Source organism: Phoca vitulina, unplaced genomic scaffold (genome assembly GCF_004348235.1).
Source record: "Phoca vitulina isolate PV1807 unplaced genomic scaffold, GSC_HSeal_1.0 scaffold80, whole genome shotgun sequence".
In the NCBI taxonomy this organism is placed as follows: domain Eukaryota; kingdom Metazoa; phylum Chordata; class Mammalia; order Carnivora; family Phocidae; genus Phoca; species Phoca vitulina.
Window position 1 is genome coordinate 6,087,368 of NW_022589783.1, and position 22,225 is coordinate 6,109,592.

The window sequence follows — 22,225 nt, forward strand, 5'->3', positions numbered from 1 at the left end:
TGGGACAGGGAGCGGGCTGGGCCCCCCCCCTTTGCATCCACGCTTCCTTCCCATACAGAGACAGAAGGCCAGGGGTAGGTGGGGGCTGAAGCACTTTACTGGTGGGGGAGTGGGGATGGTATGGGGACTTTAAATTATTCACTTAAATAAAAACGAGGGAGGGGATGGAGAGAGCACCCCCCAGCCCCTGCTCCCTCCGTCCATCTGTCCCTTGGCTGTCAGTCCAGGCAGCCGCTACACAGGCATGGGCATCTCGTTGTACTCGTCCACACCCTCCCGTTCATCGAACACTGGCTCCGCCTCATTAGCATCCAGCTGTGGGGGCGGAGGGGGTCAAGAATGCTGATGCTGACCTCAGCCTGGGTGGGGGCCAGCGGGGCTGGGGGGGGAGGGGCAGGAGGCCTTACACATTTCATCTCTCGCTCGGTGAAGATGCGGGTGAGCACCACCATGCGGAGGGGCACCGTAAGGATGAGGATGAAGGGGAAGGCCAGGGAGGCAGCTGTGGACATGACAGCCCAGAGCAGGGCCAAGCAGAGCAGCTGCAGGGCTGTGAACAGGTGCATTCGGAGGGTCCGAACCTGGGGGTGGGTGGCATAAGACAGGTGAGCCGAGGCTTCTCCCCGGCATTGGAGGGCCCTGGTCCCTTGCAGGGCCATCTGGGCCTGCCACCTCCAGAAGATGGGTGACCCTTTCTCCCTCCACGGGGATGGGAGCAGCAGTGCCTTTTTGGGTGCTTACCAGAGCCAGGTCCGCACAGACTCAACAGCGGCTGAACAGAGGGCAGCTGGGGGACTGGAGAGTGACCCCCGCAGACCAGGATGGGGCAGAGGCATGGGGCTCTTCCAAGTGGGCTCTTACCTTCTTGACGTAGGTCACGTCTGGGTGGTGTTTGGGGGGCATGAGCAGCAGGTGCAGCCGCTCGTAGAACTGGATCCCGTTAAGGGAGGTAACTCCCATATACAGAAAAATTCCAAAGAGCACAGCCAGGGGTATCTGCCGGAGCAGATCCCCGATAACCAAGGAGAGACCTGGGGGGGAAGAGGGAGAAACAGCTGGCCCCAGGGCTCCCCACCCCCAGAGGCCGCCCCGGGGAAGGGCGGAGCAAGAGGTCAACGTACCTACAAGCAGGGCAACCAGCAGGCCTGTTACGCGCTGCTCCTTGACCTCCTGGATCTTGGGCTTGTCCCCGGGCGCCACAGCCTTGCTCATGACGGTAAGCGCGTTGGCATGAGTGACGGAGCGCACGGTGGCAGCAGCCAGCCAGGGCAGGCCAAAGAGGGCACAGATGCCGCCCATGGCCACAATGAGCAGCAGGTCCAGGTGGAAGCCGGAACCCTTCTGCAGCATGCGCTCCTTCTTGGAGATGATCAGCCTGAGTGGGACAGGCACTCCCTGATGCCCACAGCCCTAGGCCCAGCTGGGCAGACAACTTTGTCTTTCCAGAGCATCCAGCCAGGAGCCTCTGTCTGCTTTCGAAACCTGGCGGTCGGGCCCTGCCCAGTCCGTCAGGACAAGAGTTCTGTCATGGGGCGAGACCCTCTCCATGCCGCCCTCCCTGCCCTTCAGGACAGCTTCAGGCCTCTACTGTGCCCGTCCCAGCAAACGTCAGGGGAACGTTCTACTGCCTACAGAATAAATCCTAGGGGCGCCTGGGTTGGTGCTGTTGGTTAAACGTCCAACTCTTGGTTTCGGCTCAGGTCGTGATCCCAGGGTCACGAGATCAAGCTCAGCACGGAGAGTCGGCTTGAGATTCTCTCCCTCTCCCCCTCTCAAACAAATAAATAAACGTTTAAAAACAAATTCTCGGGGCCAGCCTGGCATCCTGGGCTTCCCTCACCCAGTGCACCCGTATCTCCTCGCCTCGCTGGGGCTCCAGCCCTTCCACAAACAACATCGTTCCTGTCTGCAGAGCACCCCCCTCGGCTAGGACCACTCACGTGGTGATCTGCGTCTCCATGAAAATCAGGATGAAAACCAGGATGGCAGGCAGCAGGCTGGCAACCATCATCCACACGGGGAAGGCGCTGTTCTCCCCCAGAGGGTTGATGACCCAGCCCCGCTTTTCTGGGGCTGTCACGGAGACTCCACTGGGCACGCTCAGCTTCTGTAGGGCAGAGGGTGGGGCCAGGGGCCGGTGAACGGTGGAGGAGGAGCCCTGAGGTGCACTGGGCAGGCCAAGCACCGAGGGCGTGCTGTGGGAAGAGGCCTAGTGCCTGCGCAGTTGAGAGGCAGCTCTGTGGTTGGGCTGGGGGGGACTATCCAGAGCCCGGCGCCAGGCGGCATCTCCACCACTGCCTGCGCCCCACCTTACCTGGGTATAGGTGTCCTCAATACTGTAATCCACAAGCACCATGATGAGGATCGCGATGGGCACCCCAAAGTCCCCAATCACCCGCCGCACCTGTGGGCAAGCACCGTGTTCAGAGGCCCCCTGCCCCGCTCTGGCCCAGACTCAGCCACCCTTTCCGGCCGGTTTTCCCCTCCACCTCGGGCATCTCAGCCCACACACCCGGCCAGGGAAGAACCGGCTATTCTTGAACTTGCGCAGGAAGAAAGCGATAAAGAAGGTGCCGGCCATGAGCACCAGTGACAGCAGGGCAGTGTTGGGCTGGCCCCGGGGCCTCCCCTGCCCAGCTGGCCCCGGGGAGCTCCCATTCCCCGGCCCCAGCATGGATTCTGCCCCATGCCACGTGCTGTTCTCGTCGCTGTCTGCCTCAGAGCTGTTGGAGACCGAACAGCCGTGGAGTGGATGTTCCTGGAAGATCTAGGGAGAAGACAAAGGACTCCATCAGCCAAAGTGGAGAGATGTATGGTGAGTGGGGCAGGCAGGGGAGAAGATGACAGGTCTGGCCTTAAGGAGCTTGTTTTTTGTTTTTTTGTTTTAATTTTATTTATTTATTTGACACAGAGAGAGAACACAAGGAGGGAGAGGAGTAGAGGGAGAGGAAGAAGCAGACTCCCCACAGAGCAGGGAATCTGACGCGGCGGGGCTCGATCCCAGGACCCTTAGATCATGATCTGAGCCGAAGGGGGACACTTCACCGACTGAGGGACCCAGGTGCCCCGGGGCTTATCTTGTTGATCAAGAAAATGACTAGTGACCAGACGGGAGCAAGGGATACAGGATTCAGGCAGCTGGGGGCGTGGCTGCAGCCAGGCCTGGACCAAGGGGGCGTGTCCTCTCCTAAGCCTGACGGGCACAGCTCTGAGGACCAGACTGTGACTATGTGTCATCTCGGGGGCCTTTCTCTTTGATACTTCTAGATTGTCTGCCACTTCAACAAAAGGACGTGTTACCTTTGTTATTAAAAATATGAGTTTCTAAGACTGACCTGAAGTCCCGGGACGTGTGTTGGTGACAGGGAGGGTGGAGAGGGGCTGGGAGGAAGAACCAGCCCGTGCTCCATGGGCTCCTTGGACTGCAGCCCAGGGGAGCTCTGGGCTAGCCTGGGACCTCCTACCCCAAAGTGAGAGTGCAAGAGGGGCAGAAGGCGCCCCAGCTTGCTCCGGAGGTCTCACCCCTCCTGACCCCAGCTCTCAGCAGGGCCTGCTCACCTTAACCAGCTTGTAGAACGTCTCATAGATGAAAATGAGGGAGATGAGGAAGGCAAAGATCTCCTGGGTGAAACGGGAGACAAAGCGCACCAGGAAGCTCCCTTCCAGGGCCACCATGAGCAGGGCCAGGAGCACCAGCCAGAAGCCGATCCACACGCGGCCCACCAGGTACTCTAGGTTGTTGCTGCTGCAGAACTGGGAGGGCATCCAGTCAGGTTCCAGAGCCCGGGGGCTAGCAAAGTGGGCATGTTTGGGGAACAGGAAGGGCAGATGGAGCAGGGCAGGAAGAGCCAGCCCCCTACTAGCCTGTGGGCCCTTACCGAGAAGAAGGCCTCCTCAAAGACCAGCAGGGGCCCGGAGAAGCCGATCACCAGCAGCGGCTGGGCCCCCAGCAGGCAGAAGACCACACCCTGGAGCGCCGTGGACATGATCAGCTCCGACACCCCAATCAGGTCCTGAGTCTTCTCTCCTGGGGTGGCAGGAAGCGGCTCAGGAGCTGGCAGCCAGGGCCCTGGGCATGCCCTGCCCACCACCCGCCCGCCCCCCGAAGCCGCTCCTTACCTAGCAGCCCCCCAAAGGTGATGGCAGGAGACAGGGCGGCGAAGTAGATGAAGATGACAGCAGCCAGGCACTGGGGATCGAGTGCGTCTCGGAAGTCACTCAGGTAGTGGGGGTAGCGGCGCCGCACATCTCGGATCAGGCCCCCAAAGGGCCGGCCCGTCCGCTGGAGGGGATCGTCTTCGACTGCACCTGCCACCTCTACCATCTGCAGGAGCGCTGCAACCCGGGCCTCCGTCAGGGCGCCCGCTGCGGCCCCTCTGCGCTCGGCCCCCTCCTCCACGTTCACGCAGACCACCCCGACCCCCTGCCCCGGGCCCATACTGGCCCGTACCCTTCTCTTGTGCTGACTTGGGCTCCAGTCCGGCCCCGGGGGGCAACAGGCGGCCCTGCTCCTCCCGCTTCTTGAGCATCTGGCGTTGGAAGTGAGCAACAGAGCGCAGCAGTTCCTCGCCCTGCACTTCCGAGGGCGGCAGCACCACGCTGCAGTCCAGGAAGGCATTGATGGCGGTCAGCAGGTCCTCCCGCTCGTCGGCCAGGTAGGCTGCCTCGTGGAATTGCTGCCAAAGCAGGCCCAGGGCTGGTGAGGGTGCGGCGCGAGGGCCGGGGGAGAGCACGGGGCGGGGGGCGGGCGTCCCGCGGGCACCGGGAGGGCCTGACCTTGTCAGACATGAGGGTGGAGATGGAGCGGCCGATCTCGTGGTAGTCCATGTTGGCACTGCTCGGGCCCAGAAGCAGGAAGAGGAAGCGCACGGGCACGGGCACCTCCAGGACCGCGTCCAGCTCCACCGCCTCTCGTAGCCGCACGAAGGCCATGGTGGGGCGGGACAGGAACTCCACGCAGCCTAGGGGTAGGGCGCCACCATGGGCTAAGGGAGGGTGCAGGCCGCCCCCCAGCCCCCGGGGGGCATCGAGGCAGGCCTGGCCGTCGCCACCCCCCCCCCACCGCCGCAAAACCTGCCCACATACCCACAAGGACCACTGTGGCCTCGGCGTTCTCGGGGATCTTCTCTAGGAGCTTCAGTTCGTGCTTGGACTTGGAGCGAGTGATGCCGGCTGGTGGGGCTGGAGGTGGCAACTCTCGCTGGGGATGCAGAAGAACGGAGCTCAGCCTGGCCAAGCAGCCCCCCACCACCCCCCACCCCCGCATATTCACGCCCGGCAGCCAGCGGGGGCAGCTGGGACCTGAACCAGCCAGCGCCACCCTGTTCCCCTCACCTCTCGCTCCACCTCTAGCCGCGTCTCAGGAACACCTCCGATGAGAGGCTCAGTGACGTGGGGATCACTCTCAGCCCCCGGGCCGTGGTGATGCCCCAGCAGGGAGCCGAGGGAGCCGGCTGAGATGTTTCGAGGGAAGGAGAAGTCCTTCTCATCACTCGGGTGGCTGGAGGAGCAGAGGGCGGTGAGGGAGGGAGGGCAGTGGCCAGGGCAAGGGGCGGGCAGGCGGGGGCAGCAGGTGGGGCCTCACCTGTGTTTCAGTAGGAGGGCCCGCAGCACGTTGGCTCTGTCCTCAGCCTTGATCTGGTCGGAGATGACCATCTGCTCCACCACCTGGTGGGCCACCCCGGGCAGGGTCTGCTGGTCCAGGTCCAAAAGCACAGCCCCTGGAATAAGGATGGCGTGGACGGGCCCTTATCCCCAGGCAAGAAGCAAGGGCAGAGGGTGGAAGGGAGAGAGAACCGGGGACGAGGGGGTGGCCAGGTAAGCACGGTCCGGGGATGGAGCACTGGCCCAGAAACCAGTGAGCAGGGCTCAAGACCCAAGCCCCATCACATGTCTGACCCATCACGTCCATTCCTTCTGACCCTCTCTCCCACAGGGATGTGGTGGGGCTCAGCAGAGGCCACCGAGGCAGGGCCCTCCCAGAGGAGGAGGAGCACACAGCCTCCGCTGGGGTGCGCCAGGCTGTCCACTCAGACGGGGCCACTCTTTGCTGCTAGAAAGTTCCTCCTTTCAGCGAGCCACATGCTGCCTCCCCTAACATCCACTCTAGGTCCTAGTTCTGCCCTCTGAACACAACACGGCCCATCTGTGGCCTTGAGCCATCTGAAGATGTCACCCTCCAGCTTGGGCACCTCAACTTCCCCAAGTCCAACAGCTGCTCATGGGACAGTTTCCAGATCTTTCCACTGGTCACTGCTCTGAACTACTATTTATATAGAAATGGAAGTCCTTTCAAAAGTGATCAGGCCATCTTTCTGTCAAGGTCAACTTGCAGGAACGCAGAACTAGACAACGAACAGAACCATTTAAACAAAAACGGAGGGGCGCCTGGGTGGCTCTGTCAGTTAAGCGTCTGCCATCAGCTCAGGTCATGATCCCAGGGTCCTGGGATGGAGCCCCGCAATGGGCTCCCTGCTCAGCGGGGAGTCTGCTTCTCCCTCTGCCTCTGCCCTTCCCCCTTGCTTGTTCATTCTCTCTCTCTCTCTCTCTCCCTCTCTCTCTTGTGGTGTCTCTCGAATAAATAAAATCTTAAAAAAAAAAAAATGGGTGTGACAACTAATAGAACCAAAGGTCCCTGAGCAGCCAAAACAGAGATCACAAAGCCCAGCGATAAAGCACCTGCATGTTGGCGCCTCACCCAAAGCCTGAGAGCCTCCCTCGGAGCCTATTTACTCCTGGTTTTGAAACAATTCTGACAGCAGGTTTCTGAGTCCTCAGCTGCTTAGAAATAGGCCTTCTGACAGCAACTGGGAGTGACTTCTCCAAAGGGAAGGAGGAAAGAGACACAGAGCAGAAACACTCAGAGACCTCAAGAGTCTTGCACCTTGGTCATTTAGTGAAATTTACATAACCCTCGGGGCGCCTGGCTGGCTCAGGCGAGAGAGCAGGCAACTCCTCATCTCAGGGTTGTGAGTTCGAGCCCCATGTTGGGTGTAGAGAGGATTTAAAAATAGAATCTTTTTTTTTTTTTTAATTAATTTATTTGACAGAGAGATAGCACAAGTAGGCAGAGCGGCAGGCAGAGGGAGAGGGAGAAGCAGGCTCTCTGCTGAGCAGGGAGCCCGATACGGGGCTCGATCCCAGGAGCCTGGGATCATGACCTGAGCCGAAGGCAGACGCTTAACCGACTGAGCCACCCAGGCGCCCCTAAAAATAAAATCTTAAAAAAAAAAAAAGACCTTACATAGTCCTATAGATTATATCATTTCAGAAAGGTTTCCATCAACATTCTTTAAAAACATGTCACCATCCCAAACATACCAGCTTCAGTTATCTGAAAACATCACTTAAAGGAGCCATTTGCTAAAAATGCCAGATAAGAGAGAGTGGTGTCAACCGTGCCCCGCAATCACCAATGACAGAGCCCAAGCAATGACAGGCTATATGACGTCATGACGAGGAGGCTCCTTCCCGGGCTGGGGTAACATTACACACCGTGCTGCTCAAGACACCATTTGGGGGGTTTTGGTCCTCAGAGAACAGGCTCAGTCAACAAGATTTATCGAGGGGGAGGGGAGAGGGGGCGGGCAGGGCAGGTTACCATGGGCCAGGGTCCGGCGGAGCTCTAGGAGGCTGCGGAAGGAGAGGGAGGCCACATGGGGCTTCCCCCAGCGCTCCGTCTCCTCCTCCACATCCTCCTCAAATTTGATCCAGCGTGCTGTTTCCCGCCACTGAGGCTCCTGGTTTTTGTCCAGCAGCAACTCATTCAGTTCCACAAATACCTTGGGATGTTAAGACGAGAAGGCACGGCAAGGTCAGAGCCAGTGGGGCCCAGGGACTGCTCTCTAAGACAGCCAGCGTCAGGGTGGGCCTGTGAGCCATCACGGCCTGGGACACCATACGGGGCACAGGCCTAGCAAGATCCTAACCAGTCTGATCCTCTCTTTGCCTCATCTGTAAAACGGGAATAATACCACCCACCTCAAAGGCCTGTTATGGGGAATCAAAAGAAAGCATACAAAACACTTAGCACCGTATACGACATAGTAAGTGCTTCATATAGAAATCAACAGTGTCTAAGATGGGACTCGGAACCCTAACACCCCAATCAACAATGTCAAGGACTCTTGTGCAGTGCACAACCTTCACAACTGCAGATGGCAGCCCTGGTGTTCACGATTATTGTTGGTGTGTGTGTGTGGGGATAGGCGGGGGGAGCCCGTGGGGAGGAAATGGATGGGGAGATAACGGAAGGGCAAGAAGTGGAGAACAGTACCTCATGGGGCTTGTGGGGGGCCCGGGGTCGGGTCCGAGGCGTGGGGCCAGGCTCTCGCCCTTCCCGGCCGCCCTGCCCAGACCCTTTGGCATTCTTCCGCACCAAGTGCCGCCGCACTCCAGGAACGTCCTCAAACCGGTGACCTGCAGGAGGCAGGGGGGACAGGGCCAGGCTCCTGCTTTCTCTCCCTCCTGCTCCCACCAGTGCCGGGCTGGGCCCGGCCGGCACTCACTTTTCATGAGGTCCAGGTCGGCGGTGGCCAGCGTCTGGGCCTCACTCTCGTCCGTGGGGACTCGGGGCAGCAGGGCCTGCTCAGCCCCCGTCATGCTCCCGATGCGCCTCCTCTCCTGCAGGTTGTAGCTTCGGTGGCCCGGCTGTGCCTTGGTCAGGGGACGCGCAGAAGCTCCCCCGTCGTCACCTCCTGCCGTGCCGCTGGCCACAGCCACCACCTCCTCCGCCGGGGCTCTGGACACACAGAGCGGCCGTGAGCCGGAGCCACGTGGGGGTGACGCGGGGAGGGGACCCCAACCGGACCCCGCCTCCGCGCTGCCCCACTCTCGGTGGGCGCGGACGTGGAACGGCGAGCCTCCCACAAGCGGATGCGGCCCCGCGACCTGGCCCTGCCCTTCACCGGCCGCGTGGCCGTACCGCCAGCTGGCGGAGCCGAGGCCGGCCTCCTGCGGGGGGGGGGGGGGGGGGGGGGAGCCGAGGTCTGCCTCAGCAGCCCGCGCAGGCCCTCCTGCCCCTCCTGCGCACACCCTTCGCCGTGGGCTCAAGACGGTCACAGGTCCGAAGTTTCTAACCAAACGGAGGAAAGCAGGTAAAAACGTGCCTTTGAAAGTGTAGACGGCTCCGTTGCGGTCATGATATGGTGCCGACTTCTGCGCCGGGCCCCAAACCAGGAGGTCTCCTTCCTCTCGGCCACCGCGCCCAGCCCCTGCCACACCACGCTAGCCTGCTCTCCCACAGCTCCAAGCCCGTGTCCCCCGTCAAGCTTTCTTCCCCTACACCCACCCCCGGTGCTCTCCGTTCTCTTGCACCCCTGCCCACAGATCTAACCCACTTTTCCAATGTCACGCACTCCCCGAGGCCTCCGCCTGCCCCTGGCCCCTGGGCTGCCCGCCAGCGCAGGCCCCCGTGCCGACGGCCGCCGTGGGCTCGGCGCCACCCGCCCCGCCTGTCTCCCCAGCGAGTCCAGCAGCCCGCCCCCTTCCCTGCAGCCCTGCACGCTGCCTGGCACCCAGAAAACAACAGGTCCACGATAGTGGTGACCTTGAGACCCAGCTCAAAGTGATTTCCTCCAAGAAGCCTTCCCCAGCTAACGCCCCCAAACGCCAGTCCCCCCCCCGATATGGACGTTGTGCCCAAGTCTGCCCTCCAGCACAGTGACTTTTCTGATGCCATCTCCCAGGTGCACTGGCAGCTCCCCCAGAGTGAAAGGGCGTCTCCTAGCCTTCTCACACCTTTGGGACCCCAGGCGGGTACTCCGAGGTTACCGATCCAATCCCTGACCCAGCGCCTGATGCTGAGCCACCTGATGTCACGGGGGGGGAGAAGGTATGGGTGTTCAGACTGCACACCTGCCCTGTTTCAGAGTAACCCACACTTAAACCTCATTTCACAATACCCTTTAATCCCGACAACCACCTTGTGAGATAGCATCTATTATTCTTGGTTTACACATGGGAAGGCTCAGAGAGGTTGTACTTGCCCAAAGGGGCAGGGCTGGGATTTGAACCCCAGCCTGAGGATCCTGAGACTCATGTTTTTTCCCCACATCACCCATCACTGACACCAGTAGGGGAGGTCTCTATCTGGGGACACTTACCCAGTCTGGGCCCCTTTGCTGGCCCGGGGAGCCGCCTCCTGGTGGGGCAGCGGTGGGGGAGGAGACGGACTGGTCCTTTCTGCCTTCCGGTCAGCACCTTCGTCCTCCTGGAGAAAGAACTGGAACAGGAACCCACGGGAGCAGGTGAGGCCAGGCCATGGACTCCGAAGAGACCCCCCCCCCAGGAGCCCCGCCCCAACTCACTTGCACCGAAGAGGGTGTAGAGGCAGGGGATGGCTGGGTGAGCGCCCGGGCCCCCTCGGCCTCACTGGCCTCATCCTCCTCTTCCTCCCCCTCCTCAATGGTGGGGGTCTCCCCGGTGGGGGAGGCTCCAGGGCGCCTGCGAGGCTTCCGTCCCGGGCCCTGGGGTGTCTTGCGGCGGCGGGTGTCCGGAGGCAGGTGGGTGGACAGTGGGTGATGGATGTGGTGGGAGGACTGGCGGTGGTCTGCGGGGAGGAGGGGACCTGGCTGCAGGTGGGCACAGCTTCCTTCCCTGCCATCCAGGCCCTGGGCCCCTCCCACTAGACCCCAGGCCCCTTTCTTGCCGGACAGGCAAGCCTAAGTGCCCCTGCCACCTCCTCCCCAATGCCCCCTCACATTCAAAGTCTTCCTCCCCATAGCTGCGGCCTGGCTCCTCTCCTCCTCGGGACCCGGCCTCCTGTAGGATCTCCTCAAACCGCTCCACACCCAGAGTGCGGTGAAGTTCATCTTCCTCCTGCTCAGGGAACCCAGGCGCTGCAGGGCCCAAGCTCTCCGGCTCTGGCTGTGAGGAAGACGGGGTGGGGAGGACACACAGGGGCTCACCAAGAGGTGTACCCCGAAACCCCACCCTGTGCAGTGCTGGAGCTCCAGGACCGCCCCAGCAGCCTTCCCCTCAAACGCCAGGGACCCAGAGCGCCCCACCCCCACTCCCCAAGCAGCCTTCCCCTAGGTTCCAGGACATCTGAACCCTGGCTGTGCTCATTCTGGTCAGTCCTAGGGCAGGCGGAAAATCTCAGGAGAAACCCTGCGTCTCCAGCCCCGAGGTAAGGTGTGTGAACTGGCCAGTTCACATGGCTGATGGTGAACCAATTCCCTCTGGCCGGAGCACAACTCCGGGGCCTGAAAAGTAACTTCTGGAGGTGCCCAAGCCGACTGACGGAACTCTCTGAGTCAAACTGAAACCTAGCCCCGGGATAGGAATGCAGCGCTTCACCTTGTCAGGAATGCCCCCCCCCAGCTGCACCCCACCGAGCCTGGGGCCCCTCGGCCCCCTCGTCCCCTCGCTCGCCCCGCCCCTCACCTCCCCCCCACCTGAGTCATCCTGCAGGAGAGGAGCAGCGGACTGCGGTGGCGGCGGCGGCAGCGGCGCTTTGGAGAGCTCAGCCTAGCTAAGCAGCCTGCTGCCTAGCCGCAGTCTCTGTCCGGCCCCCACCACCCCTGCCAGTCTCAGCTCCAGGCACCGCCAAATATTTGCTCAAGAGCTTCTGGACCTCAAGGGCATCGGGATCTCCAAGGGCGGGGTATGGAGCCCCCTCCGTGGCGGTGCCAGTGGCCAGAGCAAGTAAGAGCGAGGGGAGGAGGGCTAAGAGGAAGGCGGGTCCTGGGGAGACACCGAGGTGAGGACAGGAGCAGCAGGGATACTGGACACAAGATACTGGAGTCAGGGGCATGCCTCCCACCCCCCCCTTGCTTCCTACCCCCCATCCCAGCAGCTCTAGCCTGCTTCCCCAAGCTCCCGCTCCACTCTCACCAGAATTAGCAGCGGGAGGAAGGCGGCGAGAGGCGGCTGAAGCGAGTGAGCACGGGGAGCTAGCCAGGGTGGGGGCAGGGGGGTTGAGAGCCCCTCGCACCTGAGGCCGCAGGAGGAAGTCCATGGCCGGCAGGGGTGAACTCGGGAAGGAGGGGGAGGGGACCAGCCTGTGCCCCTTCCCAGTCACGTGCCCTGCTGGGCCAGATGGCCAATAAGGGGCTGATTATGGCACTTGGGGTTAATCATTACACTCCCCAGGAAAATCAGGAGGGGGCCACGTGGGGTGGTGGCCACGTGGGGCCGCACAGGGCGGGCCTGGGTGGCACGTGGGGCCAGGGGCGGGTGTCACTGCAAGCAAACCCTGCCCAGAACCACTGTGTGAGGACGCTGCTGCGGCTGCTTCTAAGGCTGGGTCAGAAGGGGTCACCAGGTTAGAGACCCAGGGTCCCCAAAGTTCCTCTCTCTCTGAGGCTAAAGAACCACCGGATCTTCAGGAAACAGCCTCAACTCTCTTCACAGGACTGGAAGTGGCAAGACCACCCCATCAATGCCCATCCCAGACCCCCGAGACCCAGACAAGGCCAGAGGCGGGATGGCAGCGCCCCTCCCCAATCCATCAGAGGCTCCCCTTCCTCCTGAGCCCACACACACACACACACACACACTCTCTCTCTCTCTCTCTCTCTCTCTCTCTCTCTAGTTTGACAGTGGACCCGCCCCCAGAGCACCTGTGGTGTGGGAGGGGTGGTGGGGCGGCCAACCCAGCCGGCAATACTCACTGTACAGAAAGAATCTGCGCCCGAGGCGGGGCGCCGGGGGGCGCTGCTCATGGCCAAATCTTAGCCCTTTTCACTGTCACTGCGGCTTTCAGGGCAACAAGGCGGCGGCATAACCTGGGGGGTGGGGGGGGGGGACGGATCACGTGAGAGCAGGCCGCCAGGCACACAAGTGCCCCGGCCTTGCTCAGCCCCCCAACACACGCCCAGCCCGGGGAATGCCAGGTCTCAGGAACATCCCGCCAGAGGGAACCGAGCGGTCTCCCTGCTGCTCAGGATCCTCTGGACTATGAAGGGCTTTAGGGTTCCCCATAGAGGCCAGAGAGCACAGAAAGAGTTATTTATAGGAAGAAAAAACAGAGAGAAGAGGATGGGGGGGCGCAGAGGAGGCCACAGAAGGCCAAGTGAAGAGACAGAGAAGGTGGGAGAGGCTGCAGAAAGGGGGGCGGGGGGCAGGAGTCAAGGCCCAGACCTACAGAGAAAGCAGCAGAAATCAGGGTGGGGAACAGAGGAGGAGGGAAGGAAAGGACAGGCTGAGCCAGAAACGGGAGCGGTGACCGAATGGTGGCACCCGAGATGGGCTGAACGGGAGAGGGGTATCCTGGGGAGAGGGAGACACCCCGTGGAGCAGAGTGGGGAGGAAGGAAGGGAGAGACTGGAGAGAGCCCCAAACAGCAAGCACGGGGGTGGCAGAGACACCGGACCCAGGGCTGGGAGGAGACACAGGACTGTGCCCCCTCCCCTGATGAAGGAGGCTCCCTGGGGGAGGGGCAGGAGCCCAACTCCACTCACTCTGTGGGAGGGAGGAAGGGAGACGGCGGGCACAGGCAGGACAGACCTTTATAATGGGGGAGGGGCACGTGACGAACTGGGAGGAGGGTGGGCACAAAAACCCTGAGGTTCTGCCCTAAGGGGCAGTGCTGATCCCTCCCCTACCCTAGCCTGAGGCCAGGAAAATCTGAGTGGCAGGGCTGACGCCCTCCTGACTGTGACTGTCGGGGTGTCTCGGGAGGGCACTGTGTGTGTGGTGGGGAAGCAGAACAGTTGCGGTTAAGGAACTTGACCAGGGCAAATCGGGGTACTCATTCCTAGTGGGGGAAGCGGATGTGGGGGGGGACCTGCACTCAAGGTTCTCCAAAGTACTGAAGCTCCCCAGTGTGTTGTTGGGGGGTGTCAGGGTTGCCCGACTTAGGGCTAACTCGGGCATAACACAGGTCAGTGTAGGGTCAAACAATATAGGTCTGGGGGGTCAGTCCAGGGTGGGGAGCCTGGAGCAACAAATTCCTGGCAAGCACTCCAACTCAGCTGACACTCTCTTCACCTCCCCCTAGGAGGCCTTCAGCCAGGTCACATTTGGTGTGGGGGACAGCGGTACTGGGAGGAGGGACCCCGGTCTGAGAAGGGTGTGTGGTGTCTTGAGCACCTGCAGGTGCCCCACTCCCACTTCCAGGCTGTGCCCTCTGTGTACTCCCCCACCCCCCCACCCCCGCCCCGCCGTCCCAGAACACAAAGCAGCTTCTGTCCAGAGCATCGGTGCCGATAATCCGGGGTGGGGGCACATTCCGGGACCAGCCCCGACCGGCCCAGAGGATTAACATCTCCCCCACCGCCGCCCAAGGGATTAGCACCCCGGACCCCCACTTGGGCATTAACCACCCCCCAAGTAAACTCGTACATTCCACAGCTCTTCGATGTGGGGCTGGTGGGGGTAGGGTGGGGGATGGAGGGAGGAGGATAAAGTGGATTTCAGGCAGCGCCGCCCCTAACACCCAGCACTGGGCTTCCCAGACAAGCCAGCGCGCCGCACCCCCCCCCCCCCCCGCCCCGAGTCAGGTCCAACTCTCCGGACTCGTCTTTCTCATCCCCACCCAGTTGCTCCCTCTTCTGCCTGACCCCTTGTCCTGACCTGACCCGCCACCCCCTCCCTTCCCTGCTCCACCTCCCAACCCGGAGGTCCGGCGCAGCGGCCCGGGGCCACCCCCAGCCTAGGCACCCCGAACGGGCCTTAAGAATAGAGTAGGGGGTCGTAGGGGAGGGGTGTCGCCTGGAGCTCGCCCAGGAATTGGGAAGGCCGGCGGCGCCTCCCAGAGACTACCCCCTCCTGGTGGCAGGGGGCGCGGCACCCTCACTTTAGGTAACTCTAATAAGCGGACCCCGGATCCCGCTCCCGACTAGCAGTCCGCGCGCCTCCGCATCCTTCTCCCCAAGACCTCGCTTCCCCGCGCCCCAGTCTCCGCCCCTTCCTCCACTTCCACTCCCTCCCTGCTCCGAGTCCCGAGTTCCCCCCTTTCCTTCCCCCTCCCTTCCTCCCTCCGCGGCCCTGGCCCTCCTCCGCCGCCACCTCTCCGCTTACCCGCTTGCTCTGGAGTTCGTGCCCCGGAGGTCTCGGGGTCTCTCCCCCTTCTCCGGCGCCCTCGCGCGCTCCCGACGACTCCCTAGTGCCCACCTCGGGGCGCACCCCCGCCGCTCCCAACTTCTCCCAACTCAACTTTCCCCCGCGCCGCGGGCAGGCCAGCCCCTTACGTGCGCGCCCCCCGGCGCACCGTGCGCGGCCCCGCCGCAGCGGGTGGGGAGGCGGGGAGCGGGGCCTGAGACCCGGGGACGGAGGCGCGCTTCCAGGCACCGCCCGGCACCGGGAGCCCGGCGCCCCAGCGGCCACCCCTCTGTCCGGCTCAGTCCCGTGAGGTAGCCGCCCGGAATTTCCCGCATGGGACTTGGGCACCCCGGGGACGCCGTCTCTTGGCCGCATTAGGTACCTCTGGTGGAAAGGAGCCCGCCTCACGCTGGGGATCCCAGACAGGAAAACGGAGACACAAAGATGATCAGGAAATTCGGGGCGGAGGAACTTGAAACACAAATGCATCGGGGTCAAGATTCTCCCCCTACCCCCCACTCCCCAGTAATCCCCAGTGCCTCCAAGATAGGCCTGTCTTTGCTTGGGGGGGGCGGGAGGGCGGTGGCGATAGGGGAGATGGCTCCTGGAGGTTGGATTCCCATTACCCTGAGCTGACCTAGACTTTCTGAAACGGGGAACTTCTGCCTCAGTGATTCCCTGCGGCGACCTCCTACCTCGAACCCTATTATAATCAACACCTGCCACTGAAGATTTCTGTATTTCTGGGTTTTCTCAACTAAATTATAAATTCTTCCAAATAAATAGTATACTTTTTTCTTTTTTTAATATGCCACTACGTGAAATACAGCATTGTGTATGCAGAGAACGTTCTGATATAAACAAGTTAATTAACAAATGTTTATCACCAACTATGGTTCTGGTGCTGAGGAGCGCTGTTTGGGGCCGTTTTTGTCCAGTTCACAGCCCTCAAGAATGCAATCATGAGACAATTAGAGAGGAGCGCAAGAAAATCTATAATCAACTCCTTAAGGGATGAGGTCAAGGCTGCTCCAAGTGTAGCATCTGTCTGTGCTTCTGTCTGCTGAGGGCGGTAGCCAACCTGCCAGCCCTCGGCCACACCCTGGCGGACTCCGGTGGGCCCGGGTTCTCCAGACTGGTATGGAGGGACTCCCAGTGTTCCAGCCAGGTTGCCTCGGGACGTCACAGTGTTGCGAGCAGCTGGAGTCGGGTGGGCTCCGAGACGACAAACGGGGCTCAAAGGGCAGAGAGGGGTCTCGGGCGTACGTTAAATCCAGGGGCACACCTGCCTCTCTTCCCAGCCCTGTGGTTCAGCTGGTCCCGGTGAAGTCGTCATCAAGGTATGGCTCGGAGCCATTTCCCAATCAATCCTGAGGTCTCCAGATGGCCTGGGGAGAGGTGGGAATCCGTACTGCGGTTGTCAGGAGGTCGTTGGAACCTCAACACCATCAGCCGGGTCAGAGCGCACCCATCCGGGCCCGGGATGCAGGCCGCCAAACCCCAAACCCCAGAGAGCGCCCACCCCCACCCTACTGCTTTCTGGAATGTTTAGTCCCAGAGAGGCCCTTTTCAAAAGAAGGTTGTGATCACAGAAAGGAATAGCCAGAGCAGGGCACACTGGGAGCCGTGGCGTTACGCCGCTGAGGCCCGGAAAGCGGACACGCGATGCTTCCTGGGACTTGAAGTCCAAGGTTTTCCTCCGCGGTCGAACCAGAGTCCCGGGAGGCGAGTGCTGCAGAGAGCCTTGGCTCAGCCTGCTGGGAGTTGTAGTCTTCTTGTTCTCTAATGCCCCGCACATTGCTGGGAAATCTGGCCATCCTTGGTACTACATGCCCCAGAAGCCCATGCGCAGCCAGGAGGGCGGGGCAGGGCCGGAGGCTGGGGTGCCGCCTCCTCTGCAACGCCGGGGCCGGAGTCTTAGAACCCAGGGCCCGTAGGGGTCCCCGCGGCTGCCGCGATGCAGAAATACGAGAAACTCGAGAAGATTGGGGAAGGTAATGGGACTACGAGATGTTCCCGCAAGATCTTCCTCTACAGACCCTTCAGCATTCCTTGCAGCCCTGGCTCCTCTACCGTCAGCAATACCCACAGGCTCCGACCTCAGCACTGGCTGCAGCCTTGGCCCCGAGCTCAACACTCCTTGCAGACACCTATCCTTCCCGTTGGCATTTCCCGCAGACGCCCCTTCCCAGCCTTAGCACTTCCTGGAGACCTACTTGCCGACCTTAGCACTTCCTGCATCTCCTGCCCCTAGCCTCAGCACCACTTGCAGAGCCTCACCCACCCCACAGCCTCAGTTGTCGATGCAGACCTCCGACCTCATTTCTGCCGGCCCTCACTCTTCTCCCAGGCCTGCTCCCTATTTCCAGACCCTCCGGAAGCACCGCCCTCCTTACAGATCTCCTTACCCCGGCAGCTGCAGCCTCTCCCTGCTGCAGACACCCTTGAGCCATCTGCAGGCACCTTCTCTGCCCCATCCTCCCTCAGAGCTCCTCCATGCTGAGCCTTCACCCTGAATCTCTCCCCTTACTCCTCCAGGCTTCACAAATAACACACTCCCACGCTGCCTGCTCGCCGGACAGGGACTTCCTGGGGTGGGAAGGGTGTCCCATCTTTTACCCTCACCCCTGACCCTTCTTCCTCTAGGCACCTACGGAACAGTATTCAAGGCCAAAAACCGGGAGACCCATGAGATCGTGGCTCTGAAACGGGTGAGGCTGGATGACGATGATGAGGTAGGACTGGGACATCGGGGCCAGGGAGGGGGTTGAGGGCCCAGGTTGGGTGGGATGTGACTGTTGCCCGCCCGGCCCCCTCCCATGTGTAGGGAGTGCCGAGTTCAGCCCTTCGGGAAATCTGCCTACTCAAAGAGCTGAAGCACAAGAACATCGTCAGGTGTGTAGATGGGCAGGGTCCTCCTTGCCTGTGCGGTCAGTTGGAGGAGGGGGGCTTCAGAGATGGGCTGGGCTGATACTGGGATTAGGGACATGAGGCCGAAATTTGCAGCCCTGCCTGGCTGAGTCCTTCCTCCTCCCTAGGCTTCATGATGTCCTGCATAGCGACAAGAAGCTGACTTTGGTTTTTGAGTTCTGTGACCAGGTGAAAGGGGGACTTGGGGGACAGTAGCCTTGGGAGGGTATAGGGGCCCACACTGAGGTTAAACTCTGTCCCGTTTCCCACCCCCATCCCTTTTTAGGACCTTAAGAAGTATTTCGACAGCTGTAATGGTGACCTGGATCCTGAAATTGTGAAGGTGAGGGGCTGGTATCCCGGAGACTCAGTGAGGCGGGGTGGGAGTCAGTCTTCAGTCTCCGCACTCTCTGAGCACCAAGTTCAGGCCCTGAGTGGGGACGCGCTGGAATGTCAGGGAATGAGAAAACCCTGTTTCTGCCCTCCAGGAGCCTCCCTCTTCGCGAGCATCTTCCCATGGTCTCTTTGATCTGACAGTGACACTCTGATATCAGTGATGTGATTTGCACTTGAGATATGAAAAATGAGATTCAAAGAGATACGTTCATTCATTCATTCATTCATTCATCCAACAAATACCTATTGGATGCTTTGCTGTGTGCCAGGCACTGTTCTAGGCCCAAGACCAAGTGCCTTGTGCCAGGTTCCAGGGGAAGCAGTGCTGATTAATGATATAGCACAGTATATATATTGATGGCTCCGAGGTGTGTGCTTACATGAGGCCAGGTAGGGGAGAGATCAGTGGGAAGGTAGGAAGGCCCACTAGGCTGTAAGTTCCAGAAAGATTCTGACCGGGACCCCCGTGCATTGTTCACTTATTTATACCTAGCACAGTACAAAGCAGGTCCTCCATAGCGAATGAATGATGTTGTTGAAAGATGGGTGGGGTTTTGAGGCAAAGCAGAGGGTGAAGAGGGGAGTGTGGCCCACCGCAGGGGGCAGCTTCCCATCCAGAAGGTCTGATGCCCTCCCCTACTCCTCCCTCCCCCCACAGTCATTCCTCTTCCAGCTACTGAAAGGCCTGGGATTCTGTCACAGTCGCAACGTGCTGCACAGGGACCTGAAGCCCCAGAACCTCCTAATAAACAGGGTACCTCCTGGGGAGAAGGTGGGAGACGGGGGAGGCTCAAGTCACAGGCTGGCTGGCACAAGTGATGAGGGGAGCTGAGCTGGGAGGTGGAGGCAGGGGGCCTGCCCTGAGACTGTTGAAAACCCCTCTCTGTGTCCCTTCCCATCCCCCCTCAGAATGGGGAGCTGAAATTGGCTGATTTTGGCTTGGCTCGAGCCTTTGGGATCCCTGTTCGCTGTTACTCAGCCGAGGTGAGCTGGGGGTGTGGTGGGGTGTGGGGTATGGGGTGGAAGGAGAGGGTCCCCTCCCAGCATCTTTCCTCTCCTACTCCAGGACCCAAAACATTATTTCCCCTCCTGACTGAGCCCCTCCTCCCCAGTCCTCTAACTGGGGGGTTGCTGTGGGTGGGGTCTTCTCCAGGTGGTTACGCTGTGGTACCGCCCACCGGATGTCCTCTTCGGGGCCAAGTTGTACTCCACATCCATCGACATGTGGTCAGCTGGCTGCATATTCGCAGGTGACGAGCTGGGGGTCTGCAGAGACACCTTCTCTCCCATTCAAGTGGACACATAGAGACTGGAGTGTCTCCTCTGGGGAAGGCCCTTGGGGATGGGGATGGAAAGCACAGAGGGTGCGATGGGAACGGGGGGTTCTTCACGTGCCCCCTCCTCTCACACCCTGCTCCTCTCCCAGAGCTGGCCAATGCCGGGCGGCCTCTTTTCCCTGGCAATGATGTCGATGACCAGTTGAAGAGGATCTTCCGATATCCTTCGACATTTCCCTTCCCCTCGAGCTCTCTGAAGGGGAGTATGGGGGGTGGGGGCACCTGGCTGGCTCTGTCGGTAGAGCATGTGACTCTTGATCTCGAGGGTCGTGAGTTTGAGCCCCACGTTGGGTCTAGAGTTTACTTTAAAAAAAAAAAAAAGCCCGTGGAGCTCCAGAGTGCAAGAAGTGAGGGTGATGATGGGCTGGGCCAGGATAGGGCATGGCTTTGGGCGAGGGGATGGAGGGCAGAGGGTGGCGGACACCCTGGTGTTCTCAGGCCTGATGGAGGCTGCCACTTGGAGAGCGTATGACCTGTGGACAAGGAGGGTTCCCTGGGGGAAGAAGCCAGGAGCATACTCCTCCAGCTGAGAAGTGAATCGTTGGGACAAAGGAGCCAAAATCAGCAGCAGGATTATTTGTGGGCATAGGAGAGGGCTGACTGGGTCATCAGGAGCAGACATCAGGGTTGAAGTCAGAGTAGCGGACATGTGTAAAGTGCCTGGCGCACAGGGACACCATGTGTGTGCTGGGCCCGGCCTCTGTCATGAGCTGTGGGATCAAGTGAGGGGTCTGGGGATGGGCATGAGGAACCCCCACCCCCAGGAGGGGAAGAGCCCCTTACCTGCCCCTTTCCACCTGAGTGATCCTTGACCCCATGGACACGCTTCTGGGGACACCAACCGAGGAGCAGTGGCCTGCCATGACCAAGCTGCCAGACTATAAGGTGTGATGGGGAATGCGGGGGTAGGGGGGGTCCTTTTTACTTCACAGCTCTAGCAGCTCCAAGCCCCCATACCTCTGGTCTGACTCTCCCTGCCCTCCCACAGCCCTACCCGATGTACCCGGCCACAACGTCCCTGGTGAATGTCGTACCCAAGCTCAATGCCACGGGGAGGGACCTGCTACAGGTAACCGAGGGCAGGGATAGAGGGTGGGGTCCAGACACTTGTCAGGGGGGCTGAGGGAGCATGGGGCTCCAGGTGGTCGACCCAGCCTGAACCCGCCATGCCTTTCTTCCGTGCCTTCAGAACCTCCTGAAGTGTAACCCCGTCCAGCGCATCTCAGCAGAAGAGGCCCTGCAGCACCCCTACTTCTCCGACTTCTGTCCCCCATAGGTGCCAGCACCTTGGCCAGGCTGGGGCCTGGCTGATTTAAGCCCCCTCCTGGGAGGGGAGGAAAAGCAGGGGATGCACAGTGTGCTGAGCCCCGGCTGTGCTGGGCCTGGCCGGGGTGGAGGTGCCCTGGCCCATGTTCTTCACTCCCTCCATGGACTTTATTTAATTTCATAAATTGGCTCCTTTCCCACAGTCTGGCTGATGTGGTGGTAGAGTGGTTCTGAGAGGGGGCGGGCTGGGGCCGGGGTCTCTGCACTGCCTTACCGCCCTCTATGGCCTTGCTTCCAGCTCAGACCCAGCCCAGCTCTCCAGTCCTTGCTCCACTACCCGAAGTGGCCTGAGAGTGGGTGCTGGAGGCTCTGACCCTCACCCCGATGGCTGGGCTCGGGGGCAGCACCACCCCCACCCCGTGGCTATGCTGGCACCTACCCCCCTTCCTCCCTCTGCCCAGGAGCACCAGTCCTGAGGGGTTCGGCAGCCAGTGTCAGAGTAAGGATGGGCTCCCACCAGAATGGGGAAAAGAGGACCAGGCCTTCGCATGGTTCTCCCTATCTCACATGTACATCATCCCCAGCCCTTCCTTTTTCATCGGCCCCCCCATCCCCAGGCCTGCAGGCTGGGGCCAGGAGAGATCCAGAGAGGTATGAGATTAGGAACCCCCTTTCCCCTGCCCCTAGTTTCCCAATATTTGGGATACAGAGAAAGAGCAGGGACAGTGGGCAGTAGTTGGGGCCTGGATGTATTCTTACTGGCAGGAGTGGGAAGGGAGGGCCCCCCGCCACCGTCTCGAGCTGGGCCCTTCTGCTCTCTGGGGAGGTTGGGGAAACAGCCGTTCCCATGGAGACAGGTGGTGTGCTGCCACTTGGTCTCAAATACGAGAAAAGAGTCCTGAAAGTCTTCCCAGGCAGGACAGCAGCTTGCGTTCTTGGAAGTGGGTAGTTCCTCCTGTCCTCTCCCTGCCTGCTCCCCTACTTCTTGCCAGGCTCTGGGGCAGAGCCTTCTTCCAGCTGTTCCCTTGTGGTACCCCAACCATAACTGTCCTCCTGCTGACTCCTCTCTGCCCTGACACCTGGCTTTGGGCTCCATTCTCTCTGAGATGCAATTCTGATCAGCTCATTCACACTGAGCTGCAGATGACGGATACCCTCTTACTACTCTTTTTTCCCAGAGAGATTTGTGGTGGGTGACTGGGACCCACCTACATTTCAGACACTGCCCACTGGATGCTGGCTGGCAGAGGTTTTCTTCGGCCTGAGTAGGGCTGACCTTGGCCTGACCCGTCTGCCTGTAAGAGAACTAGCTGAGGCTGATGCACTAGAAC

At 60.7% G+C, this 22,225-nt stretch overlaps 2 protein-coding genes across 4 annotated transcripts; one reads left to right on the top strand and one right to left on the bottom strand.

Annotated features, from left to right (window-relative positions):
• Positions 1–77: 77 nt before the first annotated feature.
• SLC4A2 (solute carrier family 4 member 2) lies at positions 78–15,099 on the bottom strand. Of its 2 annotated transcripts, XM_032394393.1 has the most exons (23): positions 14,965–15,099; positions 12,615–12,728; positions 10,701–10,866; positions 10,308–10,549; positions 10,104–10,222; positions 8,508–8,740; positions 8,276–8,418; positions 7,601–7,781; positions 5,585–5,720; positions 5,335–5,500; positions 5,086–5,200; positions 4,777–4,961; positions 4,451–4,676; positions 4,120–4,335; positions 3,879–4,027; positions 3,559–3,753; positions 2,513–2,767; positions 2,315–2,404; positions 1,941–2,107; positions 1,122–1,375; positions 862–1,031; positions 408–581; positions 78–315 (listed from the first exon to the last, which is right to left on the bottom strand). In XM_032394393.1, exons 2-23 carry the CDS (start codon positions 12,663–12,665, stop codon positions 235–237), a joined length of 3,714 nt encoding a protein of 1,237 aa, XP_032250284.1. In that variant the 5' UTR covers positions 12,666–12,728; positions 14,965–15,099; the 3' UTR covers positions 78–234. The 2 variants fall into 2 exon arrangements, with proteins under 2 accessions (XP_032250284.1, XP_032250285.1); XM_032394394.1 differs by lacking the exons at positions 12,615–12,728; positions 14,965–15,099 and adding an exon at positions 11,936–12,011.
• A 1,737-nt stretch (positions 15,100–16,836) lies between these two features.
• CDK5 (cyclin dependent kinase 5) lies at positions 16,837–21,096 on the top strand. 2 transcript variants are annotated; one of them, XM_032394343.1, is made up of 12 exons: positions 16,837–16,979; positions 17,632–17,720; positions 17,813–17,880; positions 18,024–18,084; positions 18,182–18,238; positions 18,950–19,045; positions 19,201–19,275; positions 19,445–19,541; positions 19,718–19,787; positions 20,453–20,513; positions 20,617–20,697; positions 20,818–21,096. In XM_032394343.1, exons 1-12 carry the CDS (start codon positions 16,943–16,945, stop codon positions 20,902–20,904), a joined length of 879 nt encoding a protein of 292 aa, XP_032250234.1. In that variant the 5' UTR covers positions 16,837–16,942; the 3' UTR covers positions 20,905–21,096. The 2 variants fall into 2 exon arrangements, with proteins under 2 accessions (XP_032250234.1, XP_032250235.1); XM_032394344.1 differs by lacking the exons at positions 17,813–17,880; positions 18,024–18,084 and having other exon boundaries at positions 20,818–21,095.
• The last annotated feature ends 1,129 nt before the right edge of the window (positions 21,097–22,225 follow it).